Source organism: Erythrolamprus reginae, chromosome 5, assembly GCF_031021105.1.
Source record: "Erythrolamprus reginae isolate rEryReg1 chromosome 5, rEryReg1.hap1, whole genome shotgun sequence".
NCBI classification, from domain to species: domain Eukaryota; kingdom Metazoa; phylum Chordata; class Lepidosauria; order Squamata; family Dipsadidae; genus Erythrolamprus; species Erythrolamprus reginae.
Window position 1 is genome coordinate 117,902,891 of NC_091954.1, and position 18,772 is coordinate 117,921,662.

At 45.2% G+C, this 18,772-nt stretch overlaps 1 protein-coding gene across 3 annotated transcripts in view; it reads left to right on the forward strand.

Moving 5' to 3' along the window:
- IL1RAP (interleukin 1 receptor accessory protein) overlaps positions 1–18,772 on the forward strand; it is an 86,092-nt gene that overhangs the window by 55,133 nt on the left and 12,187 nt on the right. For 2 of the 3 annotated variants that reach the window (XM_070753849.1, XM_070753850.1), the window contains exons 5-10: positions 1,954–2,122; positions 9,912–9,983; positions 11,192–11,321; positions 11,592–11,740; positions 12,904–13,053; positions 13,771–13,914. In XM_070753849.1, coding sequence (XP_070609950.1) covers positions 1,954–2,122; positions 9,912–9,983; positions 11,192–11,321; positions 11,592–11,740; positions 12,904–13,053; positions 13,771–13,914 — 814 coding nt within the window. Of the gene's footprint in view, positions 1–1,953; positions 2,123–9,911; positions 9,984–11,191; positions 11,322–11,591; positions 11,741–12,903; positions 13,054–13,770; positions 13,915–15,744; positions 18,530–18,772 lie in introns of those variants that run through there. The other variant, XM_070753851.1, reaches the window with a different exon arrangement.

Here is an 18,772-nt window from a genome sequence, read left to right on the forward strand (position 1 = left end):
AGGAGAGAAGCAACCCAGAATTAAGGAGAAATTTCCTGATGATTAGGACAGCCAGTGGAACTACTTTCCACCAGAAGTTGTGTAGGGTCCATCGCTGGAGGCTTTTCAGAAGAGACTGGACAACCATTTTTCTGGAATCGGAACAGGTAAAATAATTTTTGTCAGGTTCCCAGAACCGATAGGAAAAAAATTGATTTTTTTTTTCTTTTTTTCCCTTCTGGGTATGTTTTTCTTATCGCAGCAAATGAGGTCGAATGTATACAATTTTTGAAGAGCTGTAGGTGCGTGTGTGTACATACACCTACCTCTATATGTCTTTTATATTAATATATAAAAGGCATCTCAACCATGTTAAATGTCTTTTATATTAATATATATTCATATAAGATGGAATTATAAGTGAATGCGCAAACTATAGATGTAAATAGGTATACAGTGATCCCTCGAGTATCGCGAGGGTTATGTTCCAAGACCCCTCGCGATACTCGATTTTTCGCGATATAGTGGTGCGGAAGTAAAAACACCATCTGCGCATGCGTGCCCTTTTTCCATGGCCGCGCATGCGCAGATGGTGGAGTTTGCGTGGGCGGCGGGGAAGACCCAGGGAAGGTTTCTTCGGCCGCCCAGCAGCTGATCTGCTCGGCAGCGCCGCAGCAGCGAGGAGCCGAAGATCGGGGTTTCCCCGCCGCCCACGCAAAGGGGAAACCCCGATCTTCGGCTCCTCGCTGCTGCCCGCCCGCCGCTCGCCCGCCCACCGCTCGAGAGCAAGAGGGGGAGAGATAGAGAAAGAGAGAGAAGGAAAGAAAGAGATGAGAGAGGAGGAAGAGAGTGTGAGAGAGGAAGAAGCAAGATAGAAAAAGAGAGAGAGAAAGGAAGATGAGAAAGGAAGAGAGTGACGTCATCGGGTGGGAAAAATCGCGATATAGCGTTTCGCGAAGCTCGAGATCGCGAAAATCGAGGGATCACTGTACAGTATATATGCTCTTATGTGTTTGTATGTTTGATTATTTCTTTGTCTCTTTTTTTAATATATACAGTAATCCCCCATTTTTCCGCTGGGGAGGCGTTCCAAGACCCCCCGTAAGAAACGAATTTCCGTGAAGTAGAGGAAAGATATTTTTAATGTATTTAATGAGTATTTGGACTTTTAAAACCCACCCTTTGCATGAAACAGTCATTCTATAATGTTTCTCAGCTGGAACTACATGTGATGTCCTACTAGTTTCTTTAACAGAGTACAGGAGTACTGTAGAAGAATTTTATGAATTTTAATGGATTTAAACCCCCTTTGAAAACCTGTGAAATAGCGAATCCGCGAAAGATGAACCATGAAGTAGCAAAGGATTACTGTATATACTTAATAAAATATTATTTTTCCCAAAAAAAAACCTGATCAGAGTTTAATCCCGAGAGCTTAAAAACTCATCTTTGCCGCCAGGCTTGGGACTTTGACATCTTTCCCTGACCACTGAATGCCTTAAGTATGATAGTTGAATGATTGGCCGATAAGTTTTTCTTTTAATTGTTTTTAAATTTAGCATTAATTGGATTATATTACTGTTCTGTTTTTATATATGTGGTGAGCTGCCCCGAGTCCTCGGAGAGGGGCGGCATACAAATCCAATCAATCAATCAATCAATCAATCAATCAATCAATCAAATAAGTAAGTAAGTAAGTAAGTAAGTAAGTAAGTAAGTAAGTAAGTAAGTAAGTAAAAGTAAATAAATAAAACAATAAAATAAAATAAAATAAAATAAAATAAAAAGTAATCCGAGCACACTTCAGGTGGCGTGGGAACATAGCCATTCCATCTCTACCTAACCTGCTTCATCTGGTCATTTGAAATCCATCCCAGAATCCAGGAAGTGGCTTCGGTTTTCTAAGCCAGCTGCCACTCTGAGAAGTGTACACACACTTGTGTGACCCACTTTGCCATCTTCTCCCCCTTCCAGGAGTGCCACCTCATGAAATACGAGTATCACGACCGCATCCCCAATGGCCTCAACCTCACTTTTGGCATCATCCAAGTAGCGTACGAAGGAGAATACACCTGCGTGGCCAGTTACCGGGAGAACGGCCGGGATTCCTCCCTGACACGGACGATGAGAGTCAAGGTGGTAGGTAAGGAGAGTGGAGGGCAGCGGGGTCTCCAAACCTGGCCCTTTGATGGTGTTCTGGTCTCCACCTAGGGCCACAGATAATTGGAATAAAGGGTTGCTAAATGCATATACATTTGTAAAACACCACATCATAGAAACATAGAAACATAGAAGACTGACGGCAGAAAAAGACCCCATGGTCCATCTAGTCTGCCCTTTTACTATTTCCTGTATTTTATCTTACAATGGATATATGTTTATCCCAGGCATGTTTAAATTCGGTTACTGTGGATTTACCAACCACGTCTGCTGGAAGTTTGTTCCAAGGATCTACTACTCTTTCAGTAAAATAATACTTTCTCATGTTGCCTTTGATCTTTCCCCCAACTAACTTCAGATTGTGTCCCCTTGTTCTTGTGTTCACTTTCCTGTTAAAAACACTTCCCTCCTGAACCCTATTTAACCCTTTAACATATTTAAATGTTTCGATCATGTCCCCCCTTTTCCTTCTGTCTTCCAGACTATACAGATTGAGTTCATTAAGTCTTTCCTGATACGTTTTATACTTCAGACCTTCCACCATTCTTGTAGCCCGTCTTTGGACCCGTTCAATTTTGTCAATATCTTTTTCTAGGTGAGGTCTCCAGAACTGAACACAGTACTCCAAATGTGGTCTCACCAGCGCTCTATATAAGGGGATCACAATCTCCCTCTTCCTGCTTGTTATACCTCTAGCTATGCAGCCAAGCATCCTACTTGCCTTTCCTACTGCCCGACCACACTGCTCACCCATTTTGAGACTGTCAGAAATCACTACCCCTAAATCCTTCTCTTCTGAAGTTTTTGCTAACACAGAACTGCCAATGCAATACTCAGATTTAGGATTCCTTTTCCCCAAATGCATTATTTTACATTTGGAAACATTAAACTGCAGTTTCCATTGCTTTGACCATTTATCTAGTAACGCTAAATCATTTACCATATTACAGACCCCTCCAGGAATATCAACCCTATTGCACACTTTAGAGTCATCGGCAAATAGGCAAACCTTCCCTACCAAACCTTCCCCTATGTCACTCACAAACATATTAAAAAGAATAGGACCCAGAACAGACCCTTGTGGCACACCGCTTGTAACCTGACTCTGCTCAGAATACTCGCCATTAACAATAACTCTCTGATGTCTATGCTTCAGCCAGCTTGAAATCCACTGAACTATCCAGGGATTAAGTCCAATCTTCACTAATTTATCTATCAGCTCTTTATGTGGAACCGTATCAAAGGCTTTGCTGAAGTCCAGATAGGCAATATCCACGGCACCACCTTGATCCAACACCTTTGTGACATAGTCAAAGAACTCAATGAGATTAGTCTGACACGATTTGCCTTCAGTAAAGCCATGCTGATTTGGGTCCAATAAGTTATTGTTTTTTAGATGCTGATTTATCCTCTTTTTGAGTAGAGTCTCCATCATTTTAACTACAACTGATGTCAAGCTAACTGGCCTGTAGTTTCCAGCTTCTTCTCTACTGCCCTTCTTGTGGATAGGCACAACACTGGCCATTCTCCAATCCTCAGGAACATCTCCTGTTAACAGGGATTGGTTAAACAAATCAGTCAGGGGGGTAGCAATGACAGATCTGAGTTCTTTAAGAACTCTGGGATGGATGCCATCTGGACCCATTGCCTTATTTATCTTTAATCTTTCAAGTTCTTCTAAGACATCGGCTTCTAAGATCACTGGAGCTGAATCCGTACAGCTGGAAGCAATGCTATATCCCTCTATAGTATTATTTTGTAAGGTGTCCTTTGAGAAAACTGAACAGAAGTAGCTATTGAAATGGTCAGCGATCTCCTTATTCCCATTAATGCATGTATTGGGAATAAGGAGATCGCTGACCATTTCAATAGCTACTTCTGTTCAGTTTTCTCAAAGGACACCTTACAAAATAATACTATAGAGGGATATAGCATTGCTTCCAGCTGTACGGATTCAGCTCCAGTGATCTTAGATCATCTTTATTCTTCTTTCCTTTGTTCCACACTGAATCATCTCGGCACGCAGCGCTCATCTCTTATCTTAGGCTTCGGTATGCAAGGCAACATCAAAATCATTAAAACATTCCACAAGTCATTCTAAGATTGATGGCTAGTCAGAGTTAGCCCAGAGTCATTAAAAACTGCAATTAAAAGCACACAAGGCATAGCTTACATTTGGAGCTGCTTGAAAGAAACCTCCATATTTCTTAACGAAGATTGACGACTCAACTCTTCTCTTCCGCTGACACCCGGAAGTGACAAATTAATTACTTGATTAATTAACCCGTTCCTCTCCTTAATATTTCTTCCCTGGCACTTGCTCTCTTCACCTCTGCAAGCGTCTGAAATAAGGATTTACCCATCTAGCACCTGCTTCTCCTTCACTTGAATCTGAACCCATAGAAACATCCTGTGGTTGGTCTCCTCCTTCTTCTTCTTCTGCTTCTAAATCAGGCCCTGCCACTAATTCACAACCACTTTCTGAATCAGAATCTGAAAAATCACCAAACTGAACAGGAGTAGACACAACAGATGGTATGTGGACTTCTACTCTCAGAACTCCCTGAAACTTACAACATTCTGTTTGCTGTGTATCTTGTAATCCCTTCCTCTGCAATCTCTCCGCTCTAGTGGATGGGAGAAAAAAAACAACCATCAGGGTTAGTTAGTCTTGTGGCCCGTCTGCGTCCCATGCAGCTGATGGCGGATTCTGAGGATCGAGAGATGAGTGTGGGTTGGTATCATAAGCTCCCGAGTTTGAGAGTGAGGAGGTAGGAGAGGATGCAGTGTCAGAGGCTGAAAGCCAACCAGGGCCTGTTGCACCTCTAGATGTGCCCATGAGTGACTCAGGAGAAGAGGAGGAGCCTCTTCTTGATGCCAGAGTACGCAGGGGTGTCAGCAGAAAGGAGTGGCTGAGCAAGAGGAGGTCTCTGCGTGAATAGCTCTGTAGAACCTTCAACCACAACCATAGTTCCCTCTAAGCTGAGCAGTGAGCAATTGCTCACTTAAAAATCATCATCAACTCAGAGTTTTCCAAACCTGCCCACAAGCCGAGAGGGAAAGAGTGAGAGGGAAGGAGAGAGAGAGGAAGAGAGGAAGAGAGAGAAACAGATAGAAAAAAGAGAGGAAGGAAAAGAGAAAGAAAAAGAATGGGAGTAAGGAAGAGAGAAAGAAAATCAAAATCTAGTTTGAAACTAGCTCAACTATTTAAGTGGCATTTTGATATTGATAGAGTTGCCCTATTATGAGCTCACTGTTATAGACACACAGTACAGTATTTTATTTTGAAATTCTCTCAGGCAAAACAGGGTGGGTTTTTTATTTGTTTGTTTGTTTGTTTATTTGTTTATTTATTTATTAATTATTTCTGTGCCGCCCAGTCCCGAAGGGACTGCCGCTCAGACACTATACTTTTCCGCCCACCCCAAAAAAAAATTAGAGGGAACACTGACCACAACAATACATGAGCACGTAATAGATTCAAACATAATGTAAACCGCTCCAAACTAGATTGCAGAAAATACAACTTCAGGAATAGAGCGGTCAACGCCTGGAAGGCATTGCCTGTCTCTGTGGTTTCTTCCCCCAACCTGAGCGCTCGGTCTCTGCTCCGCAGTGGAATCTCCTGACCTGTACGTGCTCCCTGAGGAGTCGCGTATAGCCGAACTGTACCTGGCGGCGCTCAGGCCATCGCAGCCGAGGTCGGATTTATACTCGAGTATATACTCGAGCTGGGGTGGCGCAGCGGGTAGAGTGCGGTACTGCAGGCCACTGAAGCTGAGTGTAGATCTGTAGGTCAGCGGTTCAAATCTCATCACCAGCTCAAGGTTGACTCAGCCTTCCCTCCTTCCGAGGGGGGTCAAGTGAGGACCTGGATTGTGGGGACAATAGGCCGCCTCTGTTAAAAAGTGCTATTGCTAACATGTTGTAAGCCACCCTGAGTCTAAGGAGAAGGACGGCATAAAAATCTAATGGATGGATGGGTGGGTGGGTAGGTAGAAAGATAGATAGATAGATAGATAGATAGATAGATAGATAGATAGATAGATAGATAGATAGATAGATAGATAAAAAAAATAAAGTATATAGTTTTAGAAATATTATGATGGTAATATAGAAATATCATTATAGAAAATAAAGAAACAGGACTGCCACACATCGTCCAAGGTTTTCATAATGTTTGGTTTATGTATGTTCTTCTACACAACTGTACCTTCTACACAACTGTAGTAACCTTCAAAAAAGCACAATAAAGCACAACAAAGACTGTTCTTTCTGCGCCAGCTCAGGAAGCTACAACTGCCCCAGGAGCTGCTGATCCAGTTCTACAGAGGAATCACTGAGTCTGTCATCTGCACCTCTATCACTGTCTGGTTGGGTTCTGCAACCCAACAAGACCGACACAGACTTCAGAGGAGAATCAGAACTGCAGAAGAAACCATGGCTGCCAACCTGCCTTCCATTGAGGACCTGGATACTGCATGAATCAAAAAGAGGGCCATGAAAATATTGACTGACCCTTCGCATCCTGGACACAAACTGTTTCAACTCCCACCCTCAAATTGACACTACAGAGCCCTGCACACCAAGACAACTAGACACAAGAACAGTTTTTCCCAAACGCCATCACTCTGCTAAACAAATAGTTCCCTCCACACTGTCAAACTATTCACTAAGTCAGCCATACTATTACTACTCGTTTTTTCTCATTGTTCCTATCACCCATCTCCTCCCACTTATGACTGTTTGATGCAGCTTGTATCCTTAAGATTTTTATTAATATTCTTTCCTGATTTCTTATTTGACCCCTATGACAATCATTAAGTGTTGTATCATGATTCATTTATGTCCACTGAGAGCATCTGCACCAAAGACCAATTCCTTGTGTGTCCAATCACACTTGGCCAATAAAGAATTCTATTCTACTCTACTCTACATAACACAAGTCTAAAGAGGATAAGAACTATTTGAAACTCAAGGACCCTAAGGACCTCCAGGCTCTGCATCTTCTACTACTTGTTGAAAAAAATCAAAGCAGGGTCCCAGCGTCTCAGTGGAGCGTCAGACCGTCAGATTTCCTAAGGTTGAGAATTGCCTGCCAGCTCTTTTATCGGCTGATTGGCACCAGTGGGCCGAGAGAGGAGTGGATGGTGGTGAGAGAAGCGAGGGGCGAACCGTTACCAGAGAGATGAGGAAGGAGATGTAGATGAAGTCTCGGGAACATGTGGGCAAATGTCTCGGAGAAGACGCCTCCCTCTAATTCAGGCGGTTATAAAAATAATTATCTCATTTTTAAAAAACCCTTCTTTTGCAGAAGCCTCGCTACGAAAGGATTTGCAACTCTGGGCTGAGCTTTTTCAAGTGAGGAAGGTTTCTGCAGGGCAGCTTAGCAACCAGAGCCCCCAAGGATGCAAAGTGCCACGACACCCCAGACGCCAGCCAAAAAAATTTTTAAAAAATTATGCTAGCTCGGAAACTCCAGATGTGAAGGAGGAACTGGAGGGGGGCTTGGGGGCACCAGGCTGGAGAAGCAGACAGAGCGACTGGCAAGAAAGACTCAGCATGGATGGATGGATGGATGGATGGATGGATGGATGGATGGATGGATAAATAAATAAATAAATAAATAAATAAATAAATAATACAGTATATAGTTTTAGAAATATTATGATGGTAATATAGAAATATCATTATAGAAAATAAAGAAACAGGACTGCCACACGTCGTCCAAGGTTTTAATAATGTTTTGTTTATGTATGTTCTTCTACACAACTGTACCTTCTACACAACTGTAGTCACCTTCAAAAAAGCACAACAAAGCACAACAAAGACTGTTCTTTCTGCGCCAACTCAGGAGGCTCCAATTGCCCCAGGAGCTGCTGATCCAGTTCTACAGTGGAATCACTGAGTCTGTCATCTGCACCTCCATCACTGCCTGGTTGGGTTCTGCAACACAACAAGACTGACACGGACTTCAGAGGAGAATCAGAACTGCAGAAGAAACGATGGCTGCCCACCTGCCTTCCACTGAGGACCTGACTGCACGTGTCAAAAAGAGGGAGGGGAAAATATTGACGGACCCCCCTCGCATCCTGGACATAAACTGTTTCAACTCCCATTGCACACCAAGACAACTAGACACAAGGACATTTTTCCCCAAACACAATCACTCTGCTAAACAAATAATTCCCTCAACACTGTCAGACTACACATGGAACTGAATCAGGATTTGAAAGCTGAGGATGTGACATTGAAGTTTTAACTAGGTGTGTTTGGGGGGAACTCACAATGCGTTGTGTTTCTGCAGAAATAAAAAACAATATGCCGGTGATCTACCTCCGGGACCGCCTTCTGCCGCACGAATCCCAGCGACCAGTTAGGTCCCACAGAGTTGGCCTTCTCTGGGTCCCGTCGACTAAACAGTGCCGTTTGGCGGGATCCAGGGGAAGAGCCTTCTCTGTGGCGGTCCCAGCCCTCTGGAACCAACTCCAGATATCAGAGTTGCCCCCACCCTCCTTGCCTTTCGTAAGCTCCTTAAAACCCACCTCTGTCGTCAGGCACGGGGGAATTGAGATATTCCCTTCCCCTAGGCTTAAAAAAAATTATGCATGGTATGTCTGTATGTATGATTGGTCTCTTAAATTGGGGTTTCTTTTTAAAATTAACTTAAATATCAGATTTGTTTATATTGTTTTATTACTGTTGTTAGCTGCCCCGAGGCTGCGGACAGGGGCTGCATACAAATTTGATGAATACATAAATAAAATAAATAAATAAACCCATCAGGATAATAATAATTATGGGCAGGGATGGTAGGCACGTCCCTGGTGCGCTTATGCCCGCCCCTTACAGACCTCTTAGGTCGACTGTAGACAATCTGAGGTTAAAGATTTTGGGGTTGGGGGAAGAAACCACAGAGTCAGGTAGAGCCTTCCAGGCGTTGATCACTCTATTGCTAAAGTCGTACTTTCTGCAATCTAGTTTGGAGCGGTTTACGTTAAGTTTGAATCTATCACGTGCTCGTGTGTTGTTGTGGTTGAAGGTTCTATAGAGCTATTCACGCAGAGACCTCCTCTTGCTCAGCCACTCCTGTCTGCTGACACCCCTGCGTACTCTGGCGTCAAGAAGAGGCTCCTCCTCTTCTCCCGAGTCACTCGTGGGCATCTCTAGAGGTGCAAGAGGCCCTGGTTGGCTTTCAGCCTCTGACCCCACACCCTCTCCAACCTCCTCACTCTCAGACTCATTGTGAGTCCCCCCGAAACGCACCCAGTGTCCCTTCCTCAGCTTTCACATCCTGATTCGGTTCCATGTTTGCTGAGTCTTTCTTGCCCGTCGCTCTGTCTGCTTCTCCAGCCTATAACTGGGTCGGCATATACTCGAGTATATACGGTACATTTTATTTGGCATCGGTGTCTCTTTTATTCCTATCTCCAACCAATCTTCCTTTCTTTCCTTCTTATTTAAGTTACTTGACTATTTAATGGGTTTCCTTTATTTCATTTTTCATTTTTCCCCACTTTCAGACGAAAGGTGAAATTTGTTCCAGCCCTGTAGCATTCCGACTCATCTTGATCTGTTATTCACATGGTTCATTCATCCATTTCTGCACAGGTCACAATTTTTTCTAATAATTCATCTTCAGTTAGAATGTTTTCACTTTCCCATTGTTGTGCAACGATTGATTTCGCCCCAGTCGTTACGTGCAGAATTAACTAAGTTTAACGCACCTTTCCGTTGACTTTATTTATTTATTCTTTGAACCTGGTGTGTAGGAGCCCCAGAGAGGTCAACGCCTCCTGTGATCATCTACCCAACCAAGCGGATCATCTATGAACGCAAGCCAGGTAATGGCCCAGCCGTGGCCACCTGTCCATCACATCCAAATTCATTTCTCTTGCTGGTCCAAAACAGTGCCGTCCGGGTGGTTCTAAACCTCCCCAGGTCATCTCATGTCTTGGCCCCATGTGGATATTGGTTGCCAACTCGAGCCAGGGCCAAATTTAAACTATTGGTGATGGTGTTTAAGGCCCTGCGCTCAAGCATACCAAATTACTTGGCGACCTACTTATTCTGGTATACACCATTGAGGGACCTACGTTCGGCAGGGAAGGGTCAGTTGACTGTTCCACAGACATGTACAGCCACATCAAACTTACAGGGCCTTTCAAGAGTTGGCCCCATGCCTGAGGAACAGTCTTCCCTTAGAGCTTCGGGTAGAGGAGAATATTCTCCGTTTCCTCAAGGCATTAAAGACATCCCTCTGTGATTTGGCAGATTGAAACATCCTTGTTCTGGGGATCAGCAAGAGGGGGGGACATTGGAGAAGTTGGGAAGGTCTTTAACAAGTTTAGTGGTTTTATTAGTTGTGTTTTAGCTAAGTGTGTGTACTGCCTACTGTCTACCCTTGTTAGTTGTGTATGGGTGTTCCCTCGATTTTTGCGGGTTCGAACTTCGCGAATGGCCTATACCACAGTTTTTCAAACAATATTAATTAAAAAATACTTCGTGGGTTTTTTCTATACCACATTTTTTCCTGCCCGATGACGTCATACGTCATGGCCAAACTAATAATTTTTGCAAATAAATAACAAAAAAAACATTGTTAATAAATAATTATGTTTATAAATATCAGGATCCCTAAGTGTCTTATTCAATGGTGAGTACCAGTAATAATGGTGAGTAAATGGTTGCTAAGGGAATGGAAAATTTTAATTTAAGGGTTTAAAGTGTTAAGGGATGGCTTGTGATACTGTCCATAGCCAAAAATGGTGTATTTACTTCTGCATCTCTACTTCGCGGAAATTTGACTTTCGCGGGTGGTCTCGGAACTTATCCCCCACGAAAATCGAGGGAACACTGTATAAATAAACGTTTAGCATTATAATTATTATTAATTCAATAATAATAAGAGGGGCGGCATACAAATCCAATTAATAAATAATAAATTAATTCCAATTCCGAATAGAGCAGAGAGAGGCCTCCAGGAGTTGGTTCTGCTTCCAGGTGGACCTTAGGAGAGGCTCACCTTCCTCTTCTTTCTTGTGGTTGCCAGGTGAGCAGCTCAGCCTCCCGTGCGAGGTCACCTTCACCTTCCTGAAGGACTCTCCGCAGGAGGTCTGGTGGGCCATTGACGGGAAACACTCGGATGACGTCACCGACTTCAAGTTCAACATCTCCACCACGTAAGACACCAGCGGCTCTCCCGTTGTCTCCAAGAGGAAGCTCCTCCTATATAGTTTATATTCTTTTCTTCCATTCCTATATCTTTTCCTCTTTTCTTCATTGACGTAGTTTATTTTCATATCTTCTCTTCTATCCTTCCCTTGATATATATTACTACATGTATTCGTTTTGTATTGGACAAAATAAATAAATAAATAAAATAAAATAGATAAATGTGCTCTCCCTGCTTTCTCCATCCGTTTCCCTTTCTCTCCCGGACCCTCTTCTAGGGAGACCCCGTTAACGATCGGAGGGACCAAGATCGAAAAGACCCTGCTGGTTCCCCGCCTGACGGAGAAGGACCTGAAACGCAATTTCACCTGCTTTGCCCAGAACAACAGGGGCCTGGTGCATATGCAGGCGGTCGTGAAAATTAAACGTAAGGAACCCACTTGCTTGACCCAATGAGAAATAGGCGAACGGCTGGACGGCAAGCCCAGAACTTCTCGGATGCTCCCGAACTTCGTTTGGGTTTAGTTCATTGTCCTTATTGAACTCGGAGCAGGAACGGAGGTGGGGGCTGCTTGGATTCAGCAGCAGGGTACACGGTCCTGCACAGGTCCCCTTAAGGAGATCGTCTGGCTCCGGGACCAGCTCCAGGAATGGATCCCAAGGGTGGTGCGCCAGGAGGGATGTGGGGTGGAACGAAGGAGACGTTTCAATGTCCCCACACGCCTTTGAGGTCCACGTTTGGGCCAAGTTCTTCTTCCAGGGAAACTATATCTTGTTTGAAAAGTCAGGGGTATTTCTGATCTTCTAGAAACAGCCATCTTCAGTGGGTTTCACTTTTGGTGTGAATGATGATGATGATGATAATAATAATAGCAACAACAACAATAACAACAATAATAGCAATAGCATGTAGACTTATATCCCGCTTCACAGTGCTTTCCAGCCCCCTCTAAGTGGTTGACAGACTCAACCTCTTGCCCCCAACAATCTGGGTCCTCATTTTATCCCCCTGGGAAGGATGGAAGACTGAGTCCACCTGGAGCCCATGGTGAGATTTGAACTGCTGAACTACAGCTGGCAGTTAACCCAAAGTAGCCTGCAGTGCTGCACTCTAACCACTGTGCCACCCGGCTCTTAATAATAATATATTTATATTAAATAATAATTATGCTACTTTAGACACTTTGGATATTGTGATATGAAATCCGGCATATAAATCTCATTTGCTCTGTATTACTGTTTTTTATGAATAAAATAACCATAATCATAATCATAACAGCAATAATAATAATAATAATAATAATAATAATAATAATAATAATAATAATAATAAACAATTATAATGATGATAATGATGATAATAATAAAAATCTCCTCCTCCTTCACTTTCTCCTTCTCCTTCCTACTCCTTCATAACTCTTCCTCCTCCTCCTCCATACCTCCTCTATAACTCCTTTCCTTCCTCCTCCTCCTCCTTTACCATATCTTCTCCATACCTCCTCTCCTTCCTCCTCTTCTTCCTCCTGCCCTATACCTCTTCCGCATCTTCTCCTCCATACCTCCTCTCCTTCCTCCTCCTCTTCCCTTCAGCCCCAGTTTTGAGATACACCGTGGAGCTGGCTTGTGGCCTGGGGGCCACCGTGATGCTGGTGGTCATCCTGACGGTCATTTACCACTTCTACTGGCTGGAAATGGTCCTCTTCTACCGGGCTCACTTTGGGACTGACGAAACCGTCCTCGGTAAGGGCGCCTCGGCCTCCAGAGCCTCAGGGGCCGTTCTTCTGCCTCGCCCACCACCTTCCTCTTCCTCTCCTGGTTCTCCAACAGGGGGGTTGATTCCCCCCCCCCTGCCTTGTCCTTTGCCCACGGCCGTGTCCCCTGGTCTCTTCAGTCAGTGGTCTAATTCTCCTCCTTCCTTCTCCTCCTCCTATTTCCCCCACAACAACAACCCTGCGAGGTGGGCTGGGCTGAGAGACCGAGATTGACCCAATGTCAATCCTGCCTAGGCTGGGACTCGAACTCACACTCATTTGCACTGCCCTGAGGTTTAAAAAAAGAAAGATGGGGAGGTTTTAAAGAAGAGAATAGACAGCTGCTTGTCTGAAATGTCATTGAACACTCCTGGCTGTGGAATTCTGGGAGTTGGTCCAGATATCTTCAAGTTGCCAAGGTTGGGAAACACTGGACTAGAAGACCTCTAAGGTCCCTTCTGTCTCTATTATTTCTATATTCTGAGCAACGGGTCAGACTAGATGACTTCCGAGGTCCCTTCCACAATTATTATTCTATTATTCTGGGAAACGGGTCGGGCTAGAAGACCTCCGAGGTCCCTGCCACAACTCTTGCCATCCTGCAAATTTTGACTTGCAACCCAGACCCCCCCACCCCCCTGAGACAGCGGTTGCCCCTAACTTCTTTCGGCCTCTCTCTCTCTCTCTTTCTCCCTCCGGCCACCAGATGGGAAAGAATACGACATTTACGTCTCCTACGCCAGGAACACGGAAGAAGAGGACTTTGTGCTGTTGACACTTCGGGGCGTTTTGGAGAACGAGTACGGCTACAAGCTGTGCATTTTCGACCGAGATAGTCTCCCAGGGGGAAGTAAGTATCCCAAAACCCATCCTCCACTCTCCGGTCAGGCTGGGCTGACTCCTACAGGCCCCCAATGTCCATGCACAGCTGGGGCCGAAGAAGCCCAGGATGACCCCTTCCAGGAAAGGGAATGGTTGGCTCTGCAAAGGAATTCGGTCGGAAGAAAGGGGATTTATTTATTTTTTTGAGATGGCAGCTGTGGGGTTTCTTCCCCCCCAACAGAGGGGCTTTTGATCGCAGGAAAGCAGAGGACAACAAAGAGTTTTTTGCAAAGATAGCTTAGGACAAGAAAAATTAAAAGGAAAACAGGGTGGAGGGGTTCAGTGGAAACTGGGGGGGGGGGTCTGCTTTTTGGGGGGGGGATAAGGAAACCAGGAGACCTAAACCCTAAAAAAGCACAGCAGTTTTTCAAAAAGGGGGGGGGGGAGTTTCACATGGCCCCTAAGGAAAAGTGGGAATCTCGCTTGATTTTTTCCTATTCTGCATGACTGCCAATGCGTCTTTCGGCTCCTCATTTATTCCTCGGCAGCCGCAGATGGCAAAAGTTGCCCACGTTTGGCTTAAAAAAGGAGTGTTATTCAACCGCGGGAACATTAAGAGGGGGGGACTTCAACTCCCAGAATTCCCCACTCGGCAGCCAGGCCTGTATTTCTCCCCCCTCCTGCAGAGGAAGGGATTAAAAGAGAGTATGCAGGAGGCAATATGGGATGCAGGTCGAAAGGAAGGCATTGGTGGCAGGGAATTCTGGGAGTTGAAGTCCACACCTGTTGGGCTTGGGGGGGATGCTGGGTTTCACACAGGCTGGCTGGGGAATTATGGGTGTTGAAGTCCTCCCAATTTAAATCCCCGAGATTGAGAAATGCCAATTTAAAAGTATAGCAATTTCGTTGTGGAGTGGACCTTCCCTTTAATTATCCAACATAATTTTTTCAGTTTACGCTGCAGATGAATGGGGGGGGGGGTGAAGGTAACAGGAAATCCATTTGGATCCAGAGGTGCAGATTCCCTGAGTTGGGGGTTATTAAGGAGTGTGCAGAGTTATCTCTGAGTAGTCAAAGATACATGTCACACTTTTTTAACGTGGTTAAATGTGCTGACATCTTGACTGTTTTGATCTCCCTGGGGATGTTCTGGAAGTCATGGAAGGAAAGAGTTGGGGTGAAATCAAGATCACGTGAAGGATTCATACCACTTTACACGGCCCTGGTGAGGCCACACTTGGAATGCTGCAGTCAGTTTTGGTCACCACGATGTAAAAAGGACGTTGACACTCTAGAAAGAGGGCAGAGAAGAGCCACAAAGAGGATTCAGGGGACTGGAGGCTAAAACATACGAACAACGGTTGCAGGAACTGGGCCTGGCTAGTTTAAGGGAAAGGGGTTGCTACAAAGAAGGGGGAGTCAAGTTCTCCTCCTCTGAGGGCAGAACAAGAAGCAATGGGTGGACACTAAACAAGGAGAGAATCAACTTAGAACTAAGCAGAAATTTCTTGACAATCACAATGGTTGATCAGTGGAACTGCTTGCCTCCAGAAGTTGTGAATGGCCCAACACTGGAAGTTTTTAAGCAGAAATTGGATTTGCCTGGTGTAGGGTTTTGTGCCTAAGCAGGGGTTAGAGTAGAAGACCTCCAAGGTCCCTTCCATTCTATTCTGTTATTTCTATTCTAATTCTATTCTATTCTGTTCTATTCCTCTCCTTTTCTCCCCTATTTCTATTATTCTATTCTATTCGGCCAGGAGCTTGAGAAGGCAACGGGTGAGACTCCCTTCCTCTTCCCAGCCGTGGGGAGGTTCTCGCCCGCCCACCGCTGCCCTAACCTGCCTGTTTTCTTCCTCAGTTGTGACGGATGAAACCCTGAGCTTCATCCAGAGAAGCCGCCGTCTCTTGGTTGTCCTGAGCCCCAATTACGTCCTGCGGGGCACCCAGGCTTTGCTGGAGTTCAAGGCCGGCCTGGAGAACATGGCCTCCCAGGGGAGCATCAAGGTCATCCTGGTCCAGTACAAGCCCATCAAGAAGAGCAAAGTCAAGGAGCTCCGGCGAGCCAAGACGGCGCTGACCGTCATTAAGTGGAAGGGCGAGAAGTCCCGTTACCCCGCGGGAAGGTTTTGGAAGGAGCTCTTGGTCGAATTGCCCGTGAAGAGCAGAACCAAGAACTTCCCGACTCACCAAGATCTGGTCGTCCTTTCGCCAAAAGGCGTCTAAGGAAACGAGAGGCCAGGAACCCAAAGCTGGGCTCAGGAGGAGAACGGGGGGGCTTGGTTTGGCGTGGCCAGAGGTGCCCACCTGAACCGGGCCTGTTTTTTAAGGTTGCCCAGCTGTCCCTCCCATCTCCTGCAAATGGCGCCCCCTAGCTTGAAGGAGGCTAAGGCAAGGTGCACGGTGTGGGACCTCTGTGCATATATACCGTATTTTTCGGAGTATAAGTCACACCGGAATATAAGATGCACCTTAGTTTTGGGGGAGGAAAATAGGGAAAAGAATCTTTTTACCAGGTATTCCTTGGCTAGCACATTGTTTTATCTAATGTCCTTAACCAGCACATTATTTTATCCCCTGGTTAAGACTTAAAAAAAACTTTATTCGGAGAGAGTAACTATGAAAGAGCTTGCAAGCAGGTAAGAGCTGGGAACATCGTTAGCACCTGGAAAGAAACATTTGGAGCAAGTAGAGCAATGGGAAAAAAACTCTGCAAAGACTTAGGGCTTGGAAAACATTCTTAGCAGAGAGCAACAATGAAAGAGCTTGCAAGCCTGTGAGATCTGGGAACATTGTTGGCACTTGGTTAGGGCTGGAGAGAAACATTTGGAGCAAGTAGAGAATGGGGTGGGGGGAACCTTACAAAGACACGGTTTGGAAAACATTCTTCGCAGAGAGTAACAATGAAAGAGCTTGCAAGTGGGTAAGAGCTGGGAACATGGTTAGCACCTGGTTAGGGCTGGAAAGAAACTTATTCGGAGCAAGTTAGAGCAATGGAAAAACCCTGCAAAGACTTAGGACTTGGAAAACACTCTTCGCAGAGAGTAACAATGAAAGAGCTTGCAAGGGAAGAGCTGGGAAGAGCGTTAGCAGCTAGTTAGGGCTGAAAAAAAATAATATAAGATGCACCCAAATTATCAGCCTCTTTTAGGGAGGGAAAAGGTGCGTCTTACACTGCGAAAATTACGGTAGTTAGAGACGCACAATAGTGTCATTTGTTTCCCCTTTCACACTTTCGTCCAGAGATGGAAGAAGCGAAGTCCAACCCAAAGGCCTTTTTGTCTCAGTCCAAATGGGTCAGTGGAGAAGGCAGGGGGCACCAAAACTCCCCACATCTGTCCCAAATGGCCAGAGCGGCTTTCCTCCACCCGAGCTTTTCTGCGCAGTGTTGTGTTTCCCTTCCCACAACCGTCCAGTTGCTCTGAACTTTGCAATCCAGACATGTCTCAAGGCTCCAAGCTGGAAATTGCTCTGTCGTCAAGAAAAACTCACAATGGCATTTTGTGCTTGGTGTGCAATACGCTGCTGAGTGCAAGAAAGTGTGGGGCAGCCCCTTCCCTGTCTTAGGTGGCCTGTTGAAGAAGGGGGCTTTGGGGGGGTCACTGACATCCCCCCCCCCCAATAATCCCAGAGTTGAAATAGGAAAAACCTCTAGGATGGGACTAAACAGCATTGAATCCTGATTCCCAAGCAGACAGCTGTACGTCAACCCATGGGAAATGCAGGAGTGCTACTATTAGTAGTAGAGTATTAGTAGTAGTTAAGTAGGGAGGAGAAAGTGGAGGAGGAGTAGAATGTGGAATGCCACCTTTCTTCAGTTTGTAGGACGAGCTCTTCCTTCTCTTCAAGGTGGAGACCTCAAGGTCAGAATATTTCACCAGTGACGGAGGTGGACCCCTTTCGGAAACATCTGGAGTGGCTGTAGTTTAAGTCTCTGGATCCTTTTAAGGACAGAGCAGGTGATCTCTTCCATCGGACACTAAAAGAAGATCTCTTGCTCTCCAAAGGCATCCCAAGCTGGGCTTGGGACTTCTGTTGGTTTGACTTCTCAATTGGACACGATGCCAGGGTGGCGCAGTGGTTAGAGTGCAGCCCTGCAGGCTCCTTCAGCTAATTGCTAGTTGTAGTTCAGCAGTTCAAATCCCACCACCGGCTCCAGGTTGACTCAGCCTTCCCTCCTTCCCAGGTGGGTCAAATGAGGACCCAGATTGTTGGGGGCAAGAGGCGGAGTCTGTCAACCGCTTAGAGAGGGCTGTAAAAGCACTAGGAAGCGGTATATAAATCTAAATGCTAATGCTATTTTTCAAGGGGTTGGTCAATGTAGGAAGGGCCAGTCCAGCTCACAGCTTCTGGCCTGGTTGCACCCCAAGCTTGATCAAGATTCAGGGGTTACACTCAGGAATGGCAGGCAAAGATTTATTGGTAACTGAGAAAGGAGGCTGGGTGGGGAAAAACCCCATGAGAATTTCAAAAACTATTTTTTTATTTCTTATTTTTGTACGTTGTTGTGCCAACTCTTAGTCTCTCTATATTATAACATTCCTGGGTTGGCTATGGGATGGTGGCAGATCACGATACTCAGTGGTTGGTGTGTGTGTGAGAGAGAGAGAAAGAGAGAAAGAAAGAAAAAGAAAGAAAGAAAGAAAGAGTATTTAGTTCACTAGGGCTCCCTATAAACTTAAAACCCCCTCCTGTTGCCAGCCCCAAAGATTGTTGGAGTGTGTGGTTAGAGGTGAGGAAGCCATGCAGGAAATCCTGTGGATCCCATTTCAGATGTGTAAATCCACGAGGATCAACCAGGCTTTAGGGTTTTCTGACCCATCCATACTGTCCGAATTTAGTGATTTCATTGCAAAGTTTCATGATCCAACTAGGCAATTTCATCATAT